This window comes from Bolinopsis microptera, chromosome 2 (assembly GCF_026151205.1).
Source record: "Bolinopsis microptera isolate Bmic1 chromosome 2, MBARI_Bmic_1.0, whole genome shotgun sequence".
NCBI classification, from domain to species: domain Eukaryota; kingdom Metazoa; phylum Ctenophora; class Tentaculata; order Lobata; family Bolinopsidae; genus Bolinopsis; species Bolinopsis microptera.
In genome coordinates, this window is record NC_087073.1 from 6258527 (window position 1) to 6280648 (window position 22122).

General features: G+C 39.4%; 3 protein-coding genes across 5 annotated transcripts in view; 2 read left to right on the plus strand and 1 right to left on the minus strand.

Moving 5' to 3' along the window:
- The window catches only part of LOC134811522 (WD repeat-containing protein 49-like), a 68189-nt gene extending 57303 nt beyond the window's left edge, over nt 1-10886 (minus strand). For both annotated transcript variants that reach the window (XM_063818368.1, XM_063818367.1), the window contains exons 1-15: nt 10877-10886; nt 6302-6383; nt 6046-6124; nt 5769-5858; nt 5572-5625; nt 5341-5406; nt 5047-5151; nt 4751-4910; nt 4549-4636; nt 4249-4382; nt 4039-4134; nt 3782-3884; nt 3478-3604; nt 3087-3246; nt 2787-2959 (exon numbers count right to left, since the gene is read on the minus strand). In XM_063818368.1, the coding sequence (XP_063674438.1) occupies nt 2787-2959; nt 3087-3246; nt 3478-3604; nt 3782-3884; nt 4039-4134; nt 4249-4382; nt 4549-4636; nt 4751-4910; nt 5047-5151; nt 5341-5406; nt 5572-5625; nt 5769-5858; nt 6046-6124; nt 6302-6357 (1491 nt within the window). In that variant the 5' untranslated portion in view covers nt 6358-6383; nt 10877-10886. The remainder of the gene's footprint in view (nt 1-2786; nt 2960-3086; nt 3247-3477; nt 3605-3781; nt 3885-4038; nt 4135-4248; nt 4383-4548; nt 4637-4750; nt 4911-5046; nt 5152-5340; nt 5407-5571; nt 5626-5768; nt 5859-6045; nt 6125-6301; nt 6384-10876) is intronic.
- LOC134811525 (PRELI domain-containing protein 1, mitochondrial-like) overlaps nt 1-22122 on the plus strand; it is a 100280-nt gene that overhangs the window by 71809 nt on the left and 6349 nt on the right. The gene's annotated exons all lie outside the window — the stretch shown is intronic.
- Nucleotides 1-22122, plus strand: part of LOC134811524 (nucleoporin p58/p45-like) — a 38375-nt gene that overhangs the window by 14077 nt on the left and 2176 nt on the right. The window contains exons 2-5 of the mRNA XM_063818371.1: nt 20579-20714; nt 20861-20946; nt 21247-21680; nt 21859-21969. Of these exons, the coding sequence (XP_063674441.1) occupies nt 20581-20714; nt 20861-20946; nt 21247-21680; nt 21859-21969 (765 nt within the window). The 5' untranslated portion in view covers nt 20579-20580. The remainder of the gene's footprint in view (nt 1-20578; nt 20715-20860; nt 20947-21246; nt 21681-21858; nt 21970-22122) is intronic.

Consider the following 22122-nt stretch of genomic DNA (forward strand, 5'->3'; position numbering starts at 1 on the left):
AATTTACAGATCTACAGATCTACTACTAAAGTCTAAAACAGCACTTTTCAATGATTATGTCCGGGTAGGAATGCAGATTGCAGCGTTTCCGATCCCTTGGAAAACCTTTAAGATCGCCCTTCCAATTCCTCTAAGACTAAGTGAACTCCTGATGTATTCATTCAGTCCTGTATTCCTTGCAATGTAAATCAAAGGATTGATCAAAGACGTAGCTGGCATCATCACTAATTTTGTTGTGTACATTGCAATATATCTATCTTTATCTTGTAGCATGCGCAAGATTTCTTCAGTATCTTTCAAAGGCTTTGCCAAGAACTCAAAGGCCAAAGTGAGAAAAATGGCGATATAGGTACCATTGATAATGATGAAGACCAAGGACAGTAGAAGTACCATGACAGTAGCTCTTCTGTTGTTTGAATTATCAGGTAGCCCTCCAGGTCCCACTATTTCCACTATAGGTGAGTTGAGGGCTCTAACGGTTAATGCACTGCACACCGCCACTACCAGTACCATCACTCCAACCAAGATAAATTCTATCGTTTCGAGTAACGTCACAATTGTCCAACTTTCGAATACCTTCATATCGACACTGCTTGTGTCTTTGAACATTTTTACCATCATTTCTTCATTGAAAAAGGAATTTAAGAAGGATTGAAGTGCAACCCATTTAACGATCTTTTTACTAAACATAAAGGTTACAGCGATAATAAGAGCACCCCAAACCATCTTCTGCCGAATAATATAAAGCGGTTTTAGCAAAGCTACCATTCTTGTAGCACTGAGAAGGACTGTTAAGAAGCAAGAAACTTGCACTAGAAACTGAAATGGATTATAACAAACTAGATTCCACACCACACTATACGCTTTGTATGTCCTAAATATTCTGGATTCTTCAGCGGGCTGTGTCTCCGTTCCATTGGTTTCACTAACAAATTTAATGAATTCCGCTTCTTTTCTGTTCGCCCCATTAAAGTAGAGTATGATAACCGGGGATATGAGACAGACAAACAGATCACAAATGTTTAGAACGATTAAAAGTTTGTTACCCAGTCCCTTTTTCTGCTTCCTGAGGTTTAGACGAGTAAGATATATTTTCAGTTGGGTGCATTGGGTATACCAAATACCAATCTTAGGTTGAAAACTTAAAATTTGGAATCTAATCATATACCAGAACTTATTACATATTATGTTCTTTTTAATTGAATATAATACCTGATGAAGAATGAGAATGATATTCCATTAGCAAAAATCCCAATGACCGATAAGCCACAAATTGTGACTCCAGAAATCCATGCAAACTGTCCAGAAAAGAAGAAATGGTTGTAAGGATCGCTCATTGCGTAATAGCTAGTGATTTTTCCACTGGGCGATTTCGCTGGCAAATTCTAAAATAACCCACAACATAACGAGTGATCGAAGTAAGACAAGTTGAAAGTTATTAGAGTCCAATTATATAGTAATAATCTGAACTCTACTCGAGGGAACCTTTGCACGTGGACATTATATTATCATATTACAGCTGCAATGACCGGTGTTATGAGCTATCTTACTAAATATAACACTGTAAATCTAGCTCTCCGATAGTAAACATCCCAGAGAGCTTAATAAGTCCTGCAAATGGGACAAATATTTAAAATCTTAAAAAGATGTAAAAATAAAGCTAGGATAAAACTTATCCTAGCTAGTAATCTTACTGGGATTCATAAACCCTCCCCTCGTGATCATTCACTTATGTTCTGTGCTGTCCGGCTGGAGACTTACAGTTTACATACCACATATTGGCAATATGTTATAACAATATTGATATTATATTGATAATTTAGATTGGTATGCTTGCTGGTTGATTAGACCTATGATAGATTGTTTTCTTTATAACACGATGGGCAAAAAATCGGTAAACTGATAAGTTCGAAATCGGAAACATTAAAGGTGACACAATTTTAAAAAAGCATTGCATCATTTACTGCAACTGGACCGACTTTAAGATAGGATGATCACAGCGGCATACCAAATTCGTTGGTATGGTACTTTTCAATAGATGTCATATCTATTGAAACACATATTATGAGGCAGTAGCACTAGTGGGATGAATAAATACATAGCCTCTTTTTGTGGTCAGTGGTCAGTGGTCAGTTGCAGTCCGACCATTTAAATCATGTTCTGTGATGATACACCCGCTATACCACATATTTCACCCGTTCCCGGGTGGCCCTTTATATTCTTACTGTCGAAGTACCAAAGGGCTACATACAGATTGAGATGCCCTGAGTCTAAGGCCCCTCCTTTTTTGCTCATCGTACAATTCAATATAATCACGTCACAACCAAGGACATGGTCACACACACTGTATCCAGTATTCCAAAGTCAATCTGCATACTGACATAAAAAGTCTGCTTACAAGCAATCCATGACGTATCATGTGACCTGCCAAAGACAGAGAATGAAAATGTAACGATTGTTTGCTGATGAAATGATGGATGACACAATTGTAGAATCTAAATACATTTGATGGAATGAGTTAAGAGTAGTGTATAAGTATAACTGCATGTTGCACCTGGATAACCACTTGAAACACAAGCACAGACCCACAAGCACACCATCCAACATTGACAAGCAACTTATTAACTGCTTTATCAACTGTGCAGTAAATAATCACACATTTTAAGTCGTGAAGGGAGAGAGGACATTTTCAGATTAGAGTTAGATAGAGTTATGTAATTTGGGGATTATTTCATTATTTCAAAAGTATTTAGACGATATCAAAACATCATGAAAAAAAAAGAGACCTGTTTGGTTCTGCCAATATATTTAGTACAGGTTATGGGTTTCTCGTGACTGAGTATCCTGTCTTTCATCTCTGGTTTCATGTCCATGATGGAGAGGAGATTGTTTGAGCTCATTATCAGCCGGTTCTTGGGCTCGTCGAACAGGAGTGTCACGGGTACAGGTGAGTACAGAACTGAGGATGGGGAATATTTGAAGCTCTATGGACACCAATAAATACAATCTTATTCGTTCGCACTAATTGAATAGCAACGGATCTAGTATTCACATAATTTCAAAACAACATTACCATCGGCACTTACCATCGGGACCCTTAGCAAGGATGCCAGTAAGTCTCTGAAGACAGGCTTGTCTCTGAACATCCCAGATTCTAAACGTCTTGTCCATGCTGAGACTGATTAGTTGACCTCTGCTGCCGTTCAGTATTACGTGTGTTACAGATGTCATGTGACCTCCTAGGACCTGGATGAGTAGCACGTTTAAAGCACTGGTTTACTACACAGTGCTGTTTAAGCACTCTGTCCTTCATAGATTTTCCTATTGCTATTGGATTCAAAGTTATTTCCTTATATATTAAACGGATTTAAAATTATGAAAGTGTCCAAGATAATCTCTTTAGGAAATCCATACAAAATAATCTTTAACACCAATTCTGTAGATGGTTAAAACAACTAAAATAGTTAAATAACATACGCCAACAGGCTTCTTAACGTAAGGATTCCACAGTCTGACCATGAGATCTACATCACCAGTAGCAATAATGTTCATGTGCGGGTTGTAGTCGAAACAATTAACCCCTTGAGGCACGTTAAACGCAGTCCTGCGGGTACAAGCTGGGTACAGGGTTAATTCCTTAACGTTTTGTGGGAGTTCAACTCAATAAGAACAATTTTCAAGCAGCCAGTTTTGTTTATCCTAACGTCATCAAGTTTAAGTTCATTTGAAAACTAGTCAACGCCATTTTCCATAACAAATAATCAAGATCTCAGCGACTAACGTTCTCATGAGTGTTTTGTTTTTCTCTTTCATCCCCAGGACCAGTGAATTAGTACTGGTAGTTGAACAGCTTATTATCAAATCCAAATGTGGAGCATACATCACTGACGAAAGTTCCTCTTTGTTTATATTATAAATTAACAACTCTCTTTAAATAATATGATTTTCTAAAGACTTTAAATTTAATAAGTCAATTTGTATTGATATCCTGATTTAATTTCATTGGTTTTAGACAGGTAAAGGAGGATTATATCCTACCTTTCCTAGTCCACCCAGAGTGACCTCTGTGAGTGACTACTTTAACATGTTCGTAATGTCCTGCTAGGATCTTATCGTACAGCACCTCTGTAACATCTGAAACACGGTATCTATTGAAGCAACTGTAAACTAAGCAGGAGGATTGAAAGATCATCTGAACATAATGAACAGTTTGATTAGATAGACTCTTTTCGTTAGTAAGAGGCATACCTTCACCGTCACTATCGGATGAGGGTCTGGAGGTAGGTTCAAAAAGGTTGGGAGAGTCTGTTTTGTCGAAGAGGAAGGCAGTTACATTCCCATGAACATCACCGTAGCAGAGAATAGATTCACTTTGACTACTCCTGCAGCCATGATCTTTCAGACTCAGTAATACACAAACAATAATTGTGAGTTACTATAATAATGTAATGATAATAATTATAACTGAAAATCACCACTATTAGACTCAGTCTATGAAAGTTCAAATGAACTATAATTAACTTAATGAAGATTAGGAGTTTACCATACCAGTAATGCAGAGAGAGTGGGGCATATGGAAGTCCTTGTATACGGCAGGTACATGATGTGCCTTTCTTTGACTGTAGGTCGTATATCACTGAAATTCAACAAAATAAAACAGAGCTCTATAACTGACGATTCGTTTTGCCACTTTTTTATTCTATTGAAGTAATGAAATGTTGGGACATGCTAATTCTGAAAATAGACTCACTAATTTCTTTGCTGGTGCTTGCTATGGCTATTTTGTGTGGAAGGTTATGCAACACAGCCATACTGGTTATCCAAAGATTTCTTGACTTCACTAAACCACTCTCCACTTTGAGTGTGTTGGTCATCCTCATTTTCATGTCCCATATCCCGATCATACCTTCCTGTTTGGGTTGACAATTGAACTAAAGACAAGTAATTTGGTTGAAAGTTTGTTGGCTAGCCACAGTTTTACATCATGATATAGTTTGTCATCTTTTGAAGCAATTTGTAAATAATAGCTTTGAATCATGTATATACCTTGCTGATGGTGATGTATCGTTTTGGGTTCTGCAATATATCGACATGTTGAACTGTTTCTTTGTGAGGGCTACCAATAGGACGGTGTCGCTGCCACTGAGGAACCTGACAGGAAAAACTTGTTTAAAAAAAGATGACTATTTCAAACTTAAGATAGTATCGTTTTAACTCAATAACGACTGATAAAAATACATACAGTCGACATAATTGTCTGATTTTCAAGAAATGATATCAAATTTACGTAAAACTCCTTTATTAGTACTAGGCTAGAGTAGAAAATATTTTAGTAACAACCTTTGTTGCTTTCATTTTATCATCTTTTTCATAAAACTGCCGCAGAAGATGAGAACAGAACATGTCCTGTGAGAAATTATTGATCAACTTGGTAGACCATGGTAATCTTTTATTTACATTTAATCAAAACTGAAGAATGAAGATACTATATTGTCAATGATAGGTAGTTTGCTATCGTGATAAACTATTAGATTAATCAAGAAACATGAACACGAGTTCTCCAAAACTTACCCAGTCAATATGACCTTCTCCTGCCACATCTACTTGCAGGTAGAGTTCTTTCAACTGAATAAATTAACTTTAGAATGAAGCCATATGTATACATTGCTTATCATATTTTAAACTGTTTATAGTGGAAGGCAACAAATTAATTTATTGAAGTAGAATAGGGACGATGCATTACTAGTGCCCTCAACAAATATCCTTACTTGCTCTTCATGAGTTGATCCAAGTATTGTCTGACATGCCTCTCTAAATTCAGAGTATGATATTTTATCTGATCTTCCCTCAGTTATATCCTGGGGTTTTAAACGTTTAATGTACCGTGTGCAATTATTATGATTTGCTTTTAAAAGTTTAATAAAATAGTTAGTCTATATAGGAATCATTAGTACTAATGGCTAATTTAAATGATCTCAAGATTAATATGTTAGCTAAGTGTATTGTAAAATCCAAATACTTCAATAAAAGATCATTGATACTTACAAGGAATGCATCCTTTAGATCTAGAAGATCCCTTATGTTCAAACCATCTTCAAGTTTAATGTGTCCTTTGACAGCAGCGCTGCAACAAATTTGGCATTAACTCCGAGTCAGTGAATAATATTTAGCATAAAGTAATAGATTTCAATAACAGATGATCCTGACAAACAGAATATACTAAATTAACATTATAAATATTGATTCACTCGGTTAAGGACTTATGCTACAATTGATCTGATTTGTTAGTTCAAATACATACCCTGACGTTTCCTCGCGACGATTAACAAGAACGGATGAATCAGCAGACGTCATCATAAAATACTGTCATGATTCATGATCCTAGAGAGATGTAGCACTGTGAGAATCCTTGTACGGTTTTGTTAGTTTTCTACACCTTGAGAAAAGACAATTTTATTATTTTTCCCTAATCAACCAATACAATCAATTAAGAAAAGACAATTTTTGAGGGTTTGTATATGTATGATGTGATCAACAGGTGTTAAATGAATGATCCTACAAAAGGAGGGCATTTCATTGGACTTTCCTAGTCAGAGATTGGGAGGAACATGATGAAGTTTAAGTCCTGCAAGTTTATAACATCATGTTGGTGCTATGCTTCCAATATAGAGTTCTTTAGTTGGGTTTTAATTGTACCTATTTTACCACGTGTATTCGACTGCCCATGGGACATATTCCATGGATTTGCCAAAATCGGTGTCACAAATCGGCCAAGAGAAAGTACATTATGTATATTGTCAGTAGCGTAACATTGCCTGTTGGCGCCCCCTCCCCTTTTGGTGCCCCGTCAGCGGGGCCCTTCGTTACGCCACTGTAACGAAGGGCCTCCACTATCCCCATGATTGTTTCAGTATTGCACCGATATTTATATACATTATGTACAGTTTTTCTTAGATTGAAAAATCGGTTTTGTTGATTGTCTAAAGTAGAATTCTGCCACAAATATTAGGCTGTGATGGGGGTTTTAAGGGGTTTTCCAAACTCCAGGGGCTCGTGAAGTGTCTTACACAACCTCTCCGAGCCCAAGATCCGTAGTGCGTGGTGAAGAGCCACACCCTTCTCGAGGTGCCACTGTTAAGCTTAGTAGCCTGTTCTGGGTGATTCCAGTTAAAACAGGTGAACGGTAACAGAACACTGCGGCTCTAGACCAGTACAGGTCGAAAAATATAACCGGGACATCTGTCTCGTTAGGACTGCATGCAGTTCATCGGGTGCGAAGGGCCAGCATCCCTTCCACCTCAAATAACAACGCTACTGAAACAACACACACATCAAATGGACGGAGTGCTACTTCCAATTCAAGGACGGATGGTTCCAGCATGACGGAGGCTGGGCAAAGCCTACGGGACCCCAGTCGCCTGATGAGAAGAGGGGGTACTCGTCATCCGACCAGATTTATTAGTCAACAGATCATCCATGTTGACCCTGCTTCCAACAAATCCAATCCAGTAAATTATTGCAAACAGTTTTTACGTTTTGGAACATGGAACGTTCTATCTCTTGTCAGCTCATCTACACAGCTCTACCAACTTAGTAAAAACATTGATCAGTACAGATTGGATCTTTTGGGGATCACCGAGACTCACATGCCTGGATCTGGCACCACTCTACTGGACAATGGCAGTCTACTCATCCATTCCGGTAGAGTCGACGGGATCAAGAGACAGGGAGTCGGTCTCAGTCTTTCAAAACGAATCAGAAACTCCCTGATATCGTTCACTCCCACATCGGAGCGGGTTTTAACTGCTAGGCTGCATAGTAAGCAAATCAACATCTCTGTTGTTGTGGCCTATGCTCCAACTGAGGGTGCAGAGGAGAGTGAGAAAGATAAGTTTTATAGGACACTCACAGATACATTTGATGGGCTACCTCGTCACGATATCAAGTTACTGCTCGGCGATTTTAATGCAAAAGTAACATCAGGCAGATATGGAAGTGAAGCGGTCATCGGTGGGGAATCACTCCATAGCTCATCAAATGACAACGGGACAAGACTTGTGGATTTCTGTGCGACGAACCAGCTTGTCATCGGGGGAACTCTCTTCGAGCACAAGAACATTCACAAGGGAACATGGCGGTCCCCCAACGGGCTCACCGTCAATCAGATAGATCATATCTGCATTGGAAAGCGGTTTCGTCAGTCACTTTTTGATGTTAGGGTATGTCGCGGGGCAGACATCGGCTCCGATCATTATCTGGTTCTAGGACTGCTGAAAATCAAACTTCAGTCAGTGACAAAGATCAACGCCAACAGGCCCAATGTGCCTGCCATTGAGCGCCTGAGGGATAGTACTACGGTTTTAGAGTACAATGTGGCTCTTCAAAACCGATTTGCAAGTCTGGATAGTGAGGTCGACCTCGAGGATATGTGGCGTAATCTCAGTCAGACCGTCACTGATGTCTCACTGGAGGTACTAGGCAAAAGACCCCGGAAGGCAAAGGAGCAACACCTGTCACGGAAGACCAAGGATTTATTGACTCAGCGGGCACAGTTTAAGCGCAAAGACCCAAACTCGGACACTAACAGGTCAGAGTATTCTAAACTTAATAAGTTAGTCAAGAAAAGCAGCAAGCTAGACGACAATAACTGGGCAGTTAGAGTAGCTACTGATCTTGAGGAAGCAGCGAGCAAAGGTCAGCAGCGTGAGGTTTGGGCAAAGATCAAGAAGATCTCTGGTAAGAACAAGAAGCCTCAAGCATCTTGTGTCCGGGACAAGGACGGTAGGAAGATCACGGATCCCCAACAGCAGAGGGATAGGTGGAAGGAGCACTTTACCGAACTTCTGAACCCCCCATCATCAAGTGTCAACCTTGCCGACCTTGATACAGTACCACCCCAACCCCACTTTAACTCTCTCTCTTGTTCGGATGGACCACCCACCAGAGACGAGATTAGTTATTCCCTGACAAAGCTTAAGAACAACAAAAGCCCAGGAGTGGACGGGATAACTAACGAGCAACTGAAGTATGGTGCGAGTGCTCTAGTTGATCAACTAGAGTGTCTATTCAAGAAAGTGTGGGAAGAAGAGACTGTTCCTGAAGATTGGTTAAAGGGTGTGATCATTGTTATTGGGAAGAAAGGAGACACTTCAGTCTGCGGGAACAACAGAGGGATCACCTTAAGGTCTACAGCATCCAAGCTTTTTCAGATGATTCTTCTTAAGCGGTTACATGCTGGTATGGAGTGTCTCCTCAGGGAGAATCAGTGCGGATTTAGACAGAACCGCTCATGTATTGATCAGATTTATTCTCTCCGAACTATTATTCATAACTGTCTTGAGTTTAACATTCCTCTTTACATTAATTTTGTGGATTTCAAGGCAGCGTTCGATTCTATCAGAAGGGACTTTATTTGGTGCAGTATGAGACACTATGGGCTGCCTGAAAAATATGTCAGAATATTTCAGTCATTTTTTGGGGGTACCATGAGTGCCGTGAGGGTTAATGGGGAGCTGACAGACTGGTTTGATGTTAACTCAGGCACAGGTCAGGGTGACATTCAAGCACCTCCTGTCTTTAATTTCTGCCTAAACTTTTCTGCATTTCTGGCTGAGACCAACAAGATCATCAGTCAAGGCGCAGTGCTGCAGAAAGAGATGAAGACGGTCGAGGAAAAGGTCATTCTGGACACCGATTATGCTGATGACATGGCTATTATGGACAACTCAGGGGAAGGCCTACAGGAATCAACTGATCTATTAGTTCATTACAGCTCCTACGCTGGGCTCAGAATAAATGCAAAGAAGACCCAATGCATGGCTGTAAGCAAGTGCGCCTCCCAGCGACCTTTCATCAAGGATGATTGTATTGAGCTGTCGGTTGAGGGTGAACCCGTCGAGCAGGTTAGCAACTTTGTCTACCTGGGTGCAACTATTAGTGGGGATGGGACAATCAACAGAGACCTGGATGTCCGTATCCAGAAGGCTAATGGCGCCTTTCATCAGCTCTGGAACATTTGGAATAGCAGAACTATAAAGACTCCAACCAAGATCAGGATCTATAGGGCTGCTGTCCTCACCATCTTGTTGTATGGAGCTGAAGTCTGGAACACCACCAAAAAGCAGATGAAACGTTTCGAGGTTTTCCATCAAACCTCCTTGAGAAGGATCCTTAGGATTAAATGGTTCTTTCATGTAACCAACGACGAAGTTCTTAGGAGGGCTGGCATCAAGTCAGTTGAGACTTTCATCAGTGCTGCCAGGCTACGTTGGTATGGACATGTAGTTAGAATGCCAGACTCTAGACTACCGAGGTTTCTGTTGAACTGGAAGCCAAATTATGGAAAGAGGTCAAGGGGCAGACCCCGTAAGAACTGGAAGTCCTGCGTACTCGAAGATGCTGCTAAGTTTACAGGTGTTGAAAACATCGACAACGACACAACAGAAGCTTTGGCTACCAACCGAGTACAGTGGAGACATATGTTACGCCGCCAACGCGATGTGTGTGATGCAGGCCACTCCAACGACTAGGAGGAGACCTTACCATGTAACATGTATGTATGTAACATGTGTATGATGTGGCCTTACTTGCGGGCACAAAGAAGCATTATTAGCAATTGTGTCCTTTACCCTCCTACTCAATTTGAACATTTTCGTGGCTCATTGAACAACATGACTTAATATGCATTTAGTATTAAACAATTCAGTGAGTTATCTTGTCATGTACGCGTACACTGTACATTGTAGTTAGTAAATGCAAACCAAACTTTTTTGATCAGCCGCGCTCTAAGCCAATGTTGCAAGGTTAAAAATTGTGTATATTTTGTACATTTTTCAGTGTGAATTAATTTATTAATTAATCACTTGAAGACGTATCACAAATTATTTTATTATAGTAAAACCACTTCAGTGAAATGGTTATTTTGACTTTAAATATTTGAACTAAATATGAATTGATTGTGGGTATAAAATAAAATTTGTTTTACTAAAAAATTTGTTTTACTACGTCTTGTTTATCGCCAGTCTTTCTCAACCTGATGCAGCCGTCTTAGGGGGGTGCCAAAGCCCAAATCGTTACGCCACTGTATATTGTCCACTATCTCCATGATTGTTTCAGTATTGCACCGATATTTATATACATTATGTACAGTTTTTCTTAGATTGAAAAATCGGTTTTGTTGATTGTCTAAAGTAGAATTCTGCCACAAATATTAGGCTGTGATGGGGGTTTTAAGGGGTTTTCCAAACTCCAGGGGCTCGTGAAGTGTCTTACACAACCTCTCCGAGCCCAAGATCCGTAGTGCGTGGTGAAGAGCCACACCCTTCTCGAGGTGCCACTGTTAAGCTTAGTAGCCTGTTCTGGGTGATTCCAGTTAAAACAGGTGAACGGTAACAGAACACTGCGGCTCTAGACCAGTACAGGTCGAAAAATATAACCGGGACATCTGTCTCGTTAGGACTGCATGCAGTTCATCGGGTGCGAAGGGCCAGCATCCCTTCCACCTCAAATAACAACGCTACTGAAACAACACACACATCAAATGGACGGAGTGCTACTTCCAATTCAAGGACGGATGGTTCCAGCATGACGGAGGCTGGGCAAAGCCTACGGGACCCCAGTCGCCTGATGAGAAGAGGGGGTACTCGTCATCCGACCAGATTTATTAGTCAACAGATCATCCATGTTGACCCTGCTTCCAACAAATCCAATCCAGTAAATTATTGCAAACAGTTTTTACGTTTTGGAACATGGAACGTTCTATCTCTTGTCAGCTCATCTACACAGCTCTACCAACTTAGTAAAAACATTGATCAGTACAGATTGGATCTTTTGGGGATCACCGAGACTCACATGCCTGGATCTGGCACCACTCTACTGGACAATGGCAGTCTACTCATCCATTCCGGTAGAGTCGACGGGATCAAGAGACAGGGAGTCGGTCTCAGTCTTTCAAAACGAATCAGAAACTCCCTGATATCGTTCACTCCCACATCGGAGCGGGTTTTAACTGCTAGGCTGCATAGTAAGCAAATCAACATCTCTGTTGTTGTGGCCTATGCTCCAACTGAGGGTGCAGAGGAGAGTGAGAAAGATAAGTTTTATAGGACACTCACAGATACATTTGATGGGCTACCTCGTCACGATATCAAGTTACTGCTCGGCGATTTTAATGCAAAAGTAACATCAGGCAGATATGGAAGTGAAGCGGTCATCGGTGGGGAATCACTCCATAGCTCATCAAATGACAACGGGACAAGACTTGTGGATTTCTGTGCGACGAACCAGCTTGTCATCGGGGGAACTCTCTTCGAGCACAAGAACATTCACAAGGGAACATGGCGGTCCCCCAACGGGCTCACCGTCAATCAGATAGATCATATCTGCATTGGAAAGCGGTTTCGTCAGTCACTTTTTGATGTTAGGGTATGTCGCGGGGCAGACATCGGCTCCGATCATTATCTGGTTCTAGGACTGCTGAAAATCAAACTTCAGTCAGTGACAAAGATCAACGCCAACAGGCCCAATGTGCCTGCCATTGAGCGCCTGAGGGATAGTACTACGGTTTTAGAGTACAATGTGGCTCTTCAAAACCGATTTGCAAGTCTGGATAGTGAGGTCGACCTCGAGGATATGTGGCGTAATCTCAGTCAGACCGTCACTGATGTCTCACTGGAGGTACTAGGCAAAAGACCCCGGAAGGCAAAGGAGCAACACCTGTCACGGAAGACCAAGGATTTATTGACTCAGCGGGCACAGTTTAAGCGCAAAGACCCAAACTCGGACACTAACAGGTCAGAGTATTCTAAACTTAATAAGTTAGTCAAGAAAAGCAGCAAGCTAGACGACAATAACTGGGCAGTTAGAGTAGCTACTGATCTTGAGGAAGCAGCGAGCAAAGGTCAGCAGCGTGAGGTTTGGGCAAAGATCAAGAAGATCTCTGGTAAGAACAAGAAGCCTCAAGCATCTTGTGTCCGGGACAAGGACGGTAGGAAGATCACGGATCCCCAACAGCAGAGGGATAGGTGGAAGGAGCACTTTACCGAACTTCTGAACCCCCCATCATCAAGTGTCAACCTTGCCGACCTTGATACAGTACCACCCCAACCCCACTTTAACTCTCTCTCTTGTTCGGATGGACCACCCACCAGAGACGAGATTAGTTATTCCCTGACAAAGCTTAAGAACAACAAAAGCCCAGGAGTGGACGGGATAACTAACGAGCAACTGAAGTATGGTGCGAGTGCTCTAGTTGATCAACTAGAGTGTCTATTCAAGAAAGTGTGGGAAGAAGAGACTGTTCCTGAAGATTGGTTAAAGGGTGTGATCATTGTTATTGGGAAGAAAGGAGACACTTCAGTCTGCGGGAACAACAGAGGGATCACCTTAAGGTCTACAGCATCCAAGCTTTTTCAGATGATTCTTCTTAAGCGGTTACATGCTGGTATGGAGTGTCTCCTCAGGGAGAATCAGTGCGGATTTAGACAGAACCGCTCATGTATTGATCAGATTTATTCTCTCCGAACTATTATTCATAACTGTCTTGAGTTTAACATTCCTCTTTACATTAATTTTGTGGATTTCAAGGCAGCGTTCGATTCTATCAGAAGGGACTTTATTTGGTGCAGTATGAGACACTATGGGCTGCCTGAAAAATATGTCAGAATATTTCAGTCATTTTTTGGGGGTACCATGAGTGCCGTGAGGGTTAATGGGGAGCTGACAGACTGGTTTGATGTTAACTCAGGCACAGGTCAGGGTGACATTCAAGCACCTCCTGTCTTTAATTTCTGCCTAAACTTTTCTGCATTTCTGGCTGAGACCAACAAGATCATCAGTCAAGGCGCAGTGCTGCAGAAAGAGATGAAGACGGTCGAGGAAAAGGTCATTCTGGACACCGATTATGCTGATGACATGGCTATTATGGACAACTCAGGGGAAGGCCTACAGGAATCAACTGATCTATTAGTTCATTACAGCTCCTACGCTGGGCTCAGAATAAATGCAAAGAAGACCCAATGCATGGCTGTAAGCAAGTGCGCCTCCCAGCGACCTTTCATCAAGGATGATTGTATTGAGCTGTCGGTTGAGGGTGAACCCGTCGAGCAGGTTAGCAACTTTGTCTACCTGGGTGCAACTATTAGTGGGGATGGGACAATCAACAGAGACCTGGATGTCCGTATCCAGAAGGCTAATGGCGCCTTTCATCAGCTCTGGAACATTTGGAATAGCAGAACTATAAAGACTCCAACCAAGATCAGGATCTATAGGGCTGCTGTCCTCACCATCTTGTTGTATGGAGCTGAAGTCTGGAACACCACCAAAAAGCAGATGAAACGTTTCGAGGTTTTCCATCAAACCTCCTTGAGAAGGATCCTTAGGATTAAATGGTTCTTTCATGTAACCAACGACGAAGTTCTTAGGAGGGCTGGCATCAAGTCAGTTGAGACTTTCATCAGTGCTGCCAGGCTACGTTGGTATGGACATGTAGTTAGAATGCCAGACTCTAGACTACCGAGGTTTCTGTTGAACTGGAAGCCAAATTATGGAAAGAGGTCAAGGGGCAGACCCCGTAAGAACTGGAAGTCCTGCGTACTCGAAGATGCTGCTAAGTTTACAGGTGTTGAAAACATCGACAACGACACAACAGAAGCTTTGGCTACCAACCGAGTACAGTGGAGACATATGTTACGCCGCCAACGCGATGTGTGTGATGCAGGCCACTCCAACGACTAGGAGGAGACCTTACCATGTAACATGTATGTATGTAACATGTGTATGATGTGGCCTTACTTGCGGGCACAAAGAAGCATTATTAGCAATTGTGTCCTTTACCCTCCTACTCAATTTGAACATTTTCGTGGCTCATTGAACAACATGACTTAATATGCATTTAGTATTAAACAATTCAGTGAGTTATCTTGTCATGTACGCGTACACTGTACATTGTAGTTAGTAAATGCAAACCAAACTTTTTTGATCAGCCGCGCTCTAAGCCAATGTTGCAAGGTTAAAAATTGTGTATATTTTGTACATTTTTCAGTGTGAATTAATTTATTAATTAATCACTTGAAGACGTATCACAAATTATTTTATTATAGTAAAACCACTTCAGTGAAATGGTTATTTTGACTTTAAATATTTGAACTAAATATGAATTGATTGTGGGTATAAAATAAAATTTGTTTTACTAAAAAATTTGTTTTACTACGTCTTGTTTATCGCCAGTCTTTCTCAACCTGATGCAGCCGTCTTAGGGGGGTGCCAAAGCCCAAATCGTTACGCCACTGTATATTGTCCACTATCTCCATGATTGTTTCAGTATTGCACCGATATTTATATACATTATGTACAGTCTTTCTCAACCTGATACATATTAGCGACAAGAGAAACGCCACTGTCGGACGTGAGGAGAGTGAGGACTCCACAAACTACATTAAACATATTCCTTCTGTAACGTCTTTAATAAATGTAATAGATTTGTAGTGTTGTAATTAGTTTATAATAATAATATAGCACAGCTTAATATGAGATATGGCTCATCGTTGATTCAATTATAGCTTAAGAGTTATGAAAACCATTGAACCAAAAGCCAAAATAAATTTTCTCAAAAATATTGTCTTTTCTCAATATTTCAGATGACGATTAATTACGTTACAGTACACTTTTTGAACACATGATATTTTGAACATGTTCTCTTAATGATCCTGTATGACTATTTGAAACCTTAACCCTCTAATATGATTCCAACCTTAATAGTCAATGTAATAAGCGCCAAGCGCGAGCACAGAACTTTTTTCTCCGATTTCGATAAATTTGGTACCAAAAGTTGTCTAAAAATGTGAATAAAATAAACCAACCGTGTAGCAATTTTCGCTAAAAATCAAAAATGCTACACTGCGCTTGTTTGCCGCGCGTGCTTTTTTCGCGCAAATTTTTAGTTTTTGGCCTATAACTTTCACATTTTCAATTATTATCACATAGTTATTATAATATTGTAATCAACTCATTGAGACGAAACTTATAGTACTAATATTTTAAGATTTAAACAAAATGCTTCCCAGAATCAGCACAATGAAGGGAACAAGATGCAGTTGGAATTTCAATTATTCATCTTCCACCCGTAGTCCCTACATTCGTCAACTGTTAAGCATTATCAAGCTTATTTCAAATTTCAATTGGACAAAATCACAGCAATGATATTCGAAAAGATTAAAATTGTCAATTAAAGTCATTTTAAATGCGTTTATGCTAGCCATTGTTTCGTTGTTAAAGATTTAATTTTGATTACGTACAAATTTATTTGTCATAAAATTATAAACACGAGAGCTTATTATACATATGTTATAATTTCATCATGTCATTTGACTGTCAATAAAGGATACAATTTAAATTTGTATTAAAACTTGTTTTCGCTTTTGAGATGAAACTTAACTCTATATCGTATTAACTCATGTCCTAATGATACTCTTTAGCACACACACGTCACACATTTTAATGTACTGTAATTAATAGTACATCGTCACAAAACATTTAAAGTTTAAAGTAATTAGGGATGAGGGATCATTAATTAATCAAATGTTTGAATAACACTAAGTCACAGTTAAGTTTTCTGAAAATGCCTTACTATTTTTCCACAGCGAAATAGGCTCATTGCAGTTCTGTCTTCCCCCTACTATTAATGTAAGTCTTGTGTTGACCACATTCACTTACTTGCTGCATTTTGCCATTCTGTTCCTTCTAGGCTGCTAGTATGGCAAGTGAAACTGTCCTGATTAAAGGTACTCTGAGCTAAAGTATAGGCAACCACCCCTGAAATAATGTACATATAGAGTTCAAGTTTTTGTGCGGAAAAAATGTTGAGAATTTTGCCCATGCAAAGCTCTTGGAATAATTCATTGTACACCCTTCCTCTCCATCTAGAAGCTTCTCCACTTCCACAATAAAGCTTCCCTCCTTCCCACCGTGAAGTTTCCTCGCTTTCACTGGGAATTTTCTTCTCTTCCCACCTTTGTACCGCCATCCCAGGGGGGCGCCTAATCGTCGTTTGAATGTGGGTGCCAACAGGCAACATTGCGCCCAAGAAAATAACAATTTCAAGAAAACAACAATTTTATTTAGTATCAATTAAAGCAGAAAATAAAAGTATTTATACAACTAGCACGAACTTAAGACCAGATACCTTAGCTTAGGGGACTTGGAGTAGCAAGAGAGTGACTAGAAGGTATATATACCTTTAACTAAAATACAGGGTGATACAGGATCAGTTAAACAAAAATTCAGTTAAACAAAAATTCAATTTTATGCCATTTATTACAGAGTAAACAAGTTTACAATCAATCAATTTGATATTTAAAGGAATCCTAATTCAATGTGTAGTATGGTTGTCACTCTTTGAATAGATTAGATATAGGTTGACGGGGCAAAGGAGTGTTCGTGCTGTTCGCTATTGCTCACACCAAACGGCAACCTAGTAAAATTTTTGTATGGACACCGGTCTCCATCACGATACAAAATTACGATTGAAGAATTTATTGTATAACTTTTAGTGCAGTGGAGGAAGCGGTGTGGTGCCAGGGGGGGGGGGGGGGTAATGACTACTTTTGGGGACTTGGGGAATTACGTCAATTCCCCATGATTTTTAGTCCCCATTAGTCCCCAAAAGTCTCCATTAGTCCCCATTTAGATTTCAAAAAATCTGGCTTCTCCAGACCAGATCGTAAACTTCTCAAGACTGAAGTCTAGAATATTTATAAATGGTCACTGGACATTCCTGACGTCTTGGGAGCTACTTGAGGGCTGTTAGAGTACCTCAGGTTATTAAACTAACTTGAAAACCATAAATAACTGTCAAAAATTCTGGGGACTTATGGGGACAAATGGTGAATTACGTCAACGAGTTGACCTCTAGTCCCCACGATTTTTAGTCCCCAAAAGTCTCCATTGGAAGTCATTACCCCCCCCCCCCCTCCCGGTGTGGTGCATTAATAGAGTGACAGCCTACTGATTTAGAGTTGTTTTTACGTGAGCATAATGGGTATATTTTTGGACCTAAAGGCTTTACTATGGCAACTTTAAAATTGGTTCTTCTAATCATTTATTAAATATCACTTAAAAAATATATAAATCTGGAATCTGTTCACACTGTGGACCAGTCTTATAAAAAAAAACCCTCTTAAATCAAATATTTAAAACGTCTCAATAATGGAAATAGTCATACAATTAAGAAATTTACCAAATTCTTAATATCTACCTAAGAGAAAAATACCTACCTAAGTCAATGTCTACCTGTAATACACTAAATATTAGGTTAAATACATAGGTGGTGGAGTCAGCACACATTTACCAAAATCTAAAATTGTTTAATAGGAGGAACCTGTGGGCCGAGAAGTGAGAACACTGGATTACATTTGTTGAAGGGGATTGTTTTCAAATGACAGCTGCATTATGTCATAATCGCTTGAAGTCCATGCTGAATCATTATAAGCATGTTGCAGCTTTAGAAGTGCCTTTTTCAGGCGACTTTTAGCAAGGCTAATCTTGTAGGAGTAGTCAAAAAGCTTAAGTTTAGGTGCAATTGTGCTCCAGATTTTTGTGGATCTTGATATGAAGTCATTAGATGGGAGTTGTGAAATGAGAGTGGTTTCCTTTCTAGAAGATGGCTGATAATGCTGTTGCAGTGATGCTGGGCACCTTAATTTTAGTATTTTAAAAACTTCCATAAAAGTGTGATATGTATATAAATTTTTGAAAGCCAGGATGTTTTGTTGCTTGAAAAGTGGTTTACAGTGCTCTAGTTGGAAGAATGTATCGGAGAGTGCAGACCGTAAAGTTTACGCACCCACCCTTGCCTCCTGAATTCTTGGTTGGATAGACATTAATGCAAACTTGGTCGTTTATACTCCAAGAAGCTAACTCCTACTTTATGTCAGGAGTTAGCTTCATTCAATAATAACAATATCAATATAATAAATATCAATATCAGACTAAACTATCGAATAAATTATCAAATATTAGTTATTAATTCGTTCTGATTAAAAATTTATAATTCAAGATATTTAATAATTAAAACATTATAAGTGGTTAAAAATGCCCCAAAATCGATCTGAGAGTTTTTCAGTCTAAAGCACAATCAAAAAAAAAAACTAAAATATCCAGAAATGCAGGCGTAATGATGAAACTTAAAAGTTCCATTCCGAATAAAGCTCAAAAAATGCTATACAATAGTTTAATTCAATCTCACCTGTATTACTGCGCTACTGTTTGGGGTACTAAATCTTTAAATTCCATTCAGTCTTTATTCTCTGCTCAAAAGAAAGCTATTCGCGCCACTGATTCAGAATATCATAACTATTTTTACGACAAAGAAAAACGTAAACACCATCTCACACAAAATCCATCTTCAACAAAATAGGAATTTTGGCTCTTCCTAATCTCATTGCTAAAAGCTGTCTAACTTTGATGCACAAGGTTTATATGGGAGTAGCACCATCGAGTATCTGCAGTATATTTGAAAAATCACCGCTTAGACAAACGGAAAGGAGAAATCCAAAGTATTTTGAAATTAAGTTCAACAGATTACGGATCACCGATTATAGCATCTCTAACGTAGGACCACGATTATATAACAACACGATAAACGAAATAAACAAAATCCTTCCCTTCAACGTACCTAAGTTACAAGATAAGTTTATTAATTCATACAAGGACAACATTGTACGTTACTTACTGGACAAACAAAAACTTGACCTAGAAAACCTTTCGTGGACGGACAAGAACTTTGTCCTTTACAACTTTTAAACAAAATATTAGCAAAATATAACAGCTGTAAGAATCCTAAACGTTATATTAGTGCACTGTGCAGTCAAATAAATGAACTGCGATAATGCATTTGACAGTCAGTCACTGCAATTTATTCTGCAACTTATTTTTCAATTTTCACTGCCACACTTAGGCTTATCCTGCCTACACATTTAAAAAAAAAAACGAAATTCCTTGCGCACCGCGTACTAAAATTACTTGGATTTCTACCGCTTTGATAAATGACTACATGAAGATGGGGAGTTAATATTGTTGATTTATATAATATAGATTATTTATTCTTTAGTGTAGATTAACTTTATTTTTATATATTTTACCAAGTGTGAAGGATCAACCATACGTTATTGATATTTTTGAAATATTTAATGATACATTGATATAATAATAAATGATTGTAATATTTTTATTGAGGCACATGCCACCCCATCGCGGGTTTACTACTACTACTACATATCATGATTGTAATAGTAAGTGTCATGTGTGCCGCTGCAATTAGATTGCTCTTTCCCTTTTCCACTGGGGAGCTGCTTTTCTTCCCACTAAAAAGCTTCATCTCTTTCCACCAGGAACACAACCCCTATATAGAGGTTCTTTTACCTTAAACAATTCTTTCAAAAATAGAGTGAACAGTTTACTAGGACATAAAGTTCATTCTCAATAGGCTTAAGCCCTTTACTGTAGAAGGAGTAAGTGCACCACCTATCTTCTCTTGGCACAATAAGTATCTTAATTATTGTTTCACCTTCTTTTATTGCCCAAGGAATGGCATTTTCATTTGGAAATACCTCAACTGCTGCTCCAACCTCATCCACCAGCTTGTTTGGTAACACTGGTACTGCCAGTAACCTTTTCGGTACCAAGACTGCAGGCACTCCCCCTTCCCTTCTTGGTGGCAGGTTTGTAATTTTTTAGAATCATCAAAAGATCAATAAAAAGATGAATATTGTCGTTGTTATTCAATTATGGAAGAATATTTAAGTAAAAATGTAATGAAATTTTTGTTGGAAATATTTGCACTTTTAACACGCTAACGTTTTCTTAGCTCAACCACTTCTACCCCAACTGCTGGAACTTTATTCGGAGTCAATCCTTCGGCTGCTCCTGCTGCGCCTGCAACTGGCTCAACAGGTTGATATATAAATTATAAACTCAATCTTACAAAACTTTTGGGGATACTTGACCTATTATTTAAGCCAAATGTTGGCACTTTATTCCCCTTCCCATCTGTGAGCCACTTTACACAGCTACAGAGTAGGAATCATACTAACATAAGCTTTATAGATTCCTTTTGTAGACATAGGCTGAGGCTGGCTCACATAATTCAACATGTTTATGATTCGTTATGTATTAAATTAAAAGGAGACATCTGTCAGAGCTAGTTACCTCGTGTACCCTTGTTATCTTGCTTTAATTTCCTCTATCTTCCAGGTTTATTTGGAAATTTATCTGCGGCCAAGCCAGCAACAGCAACAAGTACAACCTCACTATTCGGTAACAACTCACTTGCAGCAGCTCCTGCTGCCTCAACTGGTTCAACCTTAACCCTTGGTGGAACAGCTCCCAGTTTATTTGGCAATACCAACACTCCAGCCAGTTTAGCTGCACCTGCACCCAGCCTATTTGGCTCACCTGCACCTGCACCCGCTGCTGCACCGGCTCCTAAAGATGATGCAGTTACGTTGGGTGGAATAAAGTCAGATAATGCTAAAAGTACAGGACCAAAAGCTTGGAGAAACGAAACTGTGCCTGAGCCTGTGTGTAAGCTGGTGGACGAAATGAAAAAGTTTCTGAAGGAGCAGAAAGAATTGAAGGATGAGATAAGCCGGTTCTCTCCAGCTTCAATTGATAAAGTTAAAGAAGAGGTAGAGATCAATAGAATACAACGACTTTCTTTCTTCAACAGCACTAAATTTCAGATTTAGGATTTTAGGAAACTCTGCTTAGCTTTGCTCAATTTTCTGTTAATCGTAAAGTATATACCAAATATTTTGATTTCGTTGAGAGGGATTCCGGATCTTAAGACTTGCTTTATTATCACAGGTTGAGTTTTTGATAAAGAATGCAAGATATTTGTCTCAAGCAGTTGTAGCTGACACAGTTGCCGTTGCAAATCTGAAGAATTCCGTTATTGAAGAACTCAAAAATTGCGAGGTAACTTCATTTAATTTTAATTCAAAATGATTCAAATTTATCTTGTTGTCCTATTTTAAAGGTCAAGGTAACTTTTTGCTAGTGTATCTGGATCATTGAAAATGAAAACTACTATAAAAATGAAAATTACTATGCAAACTGTAGTTACTATGC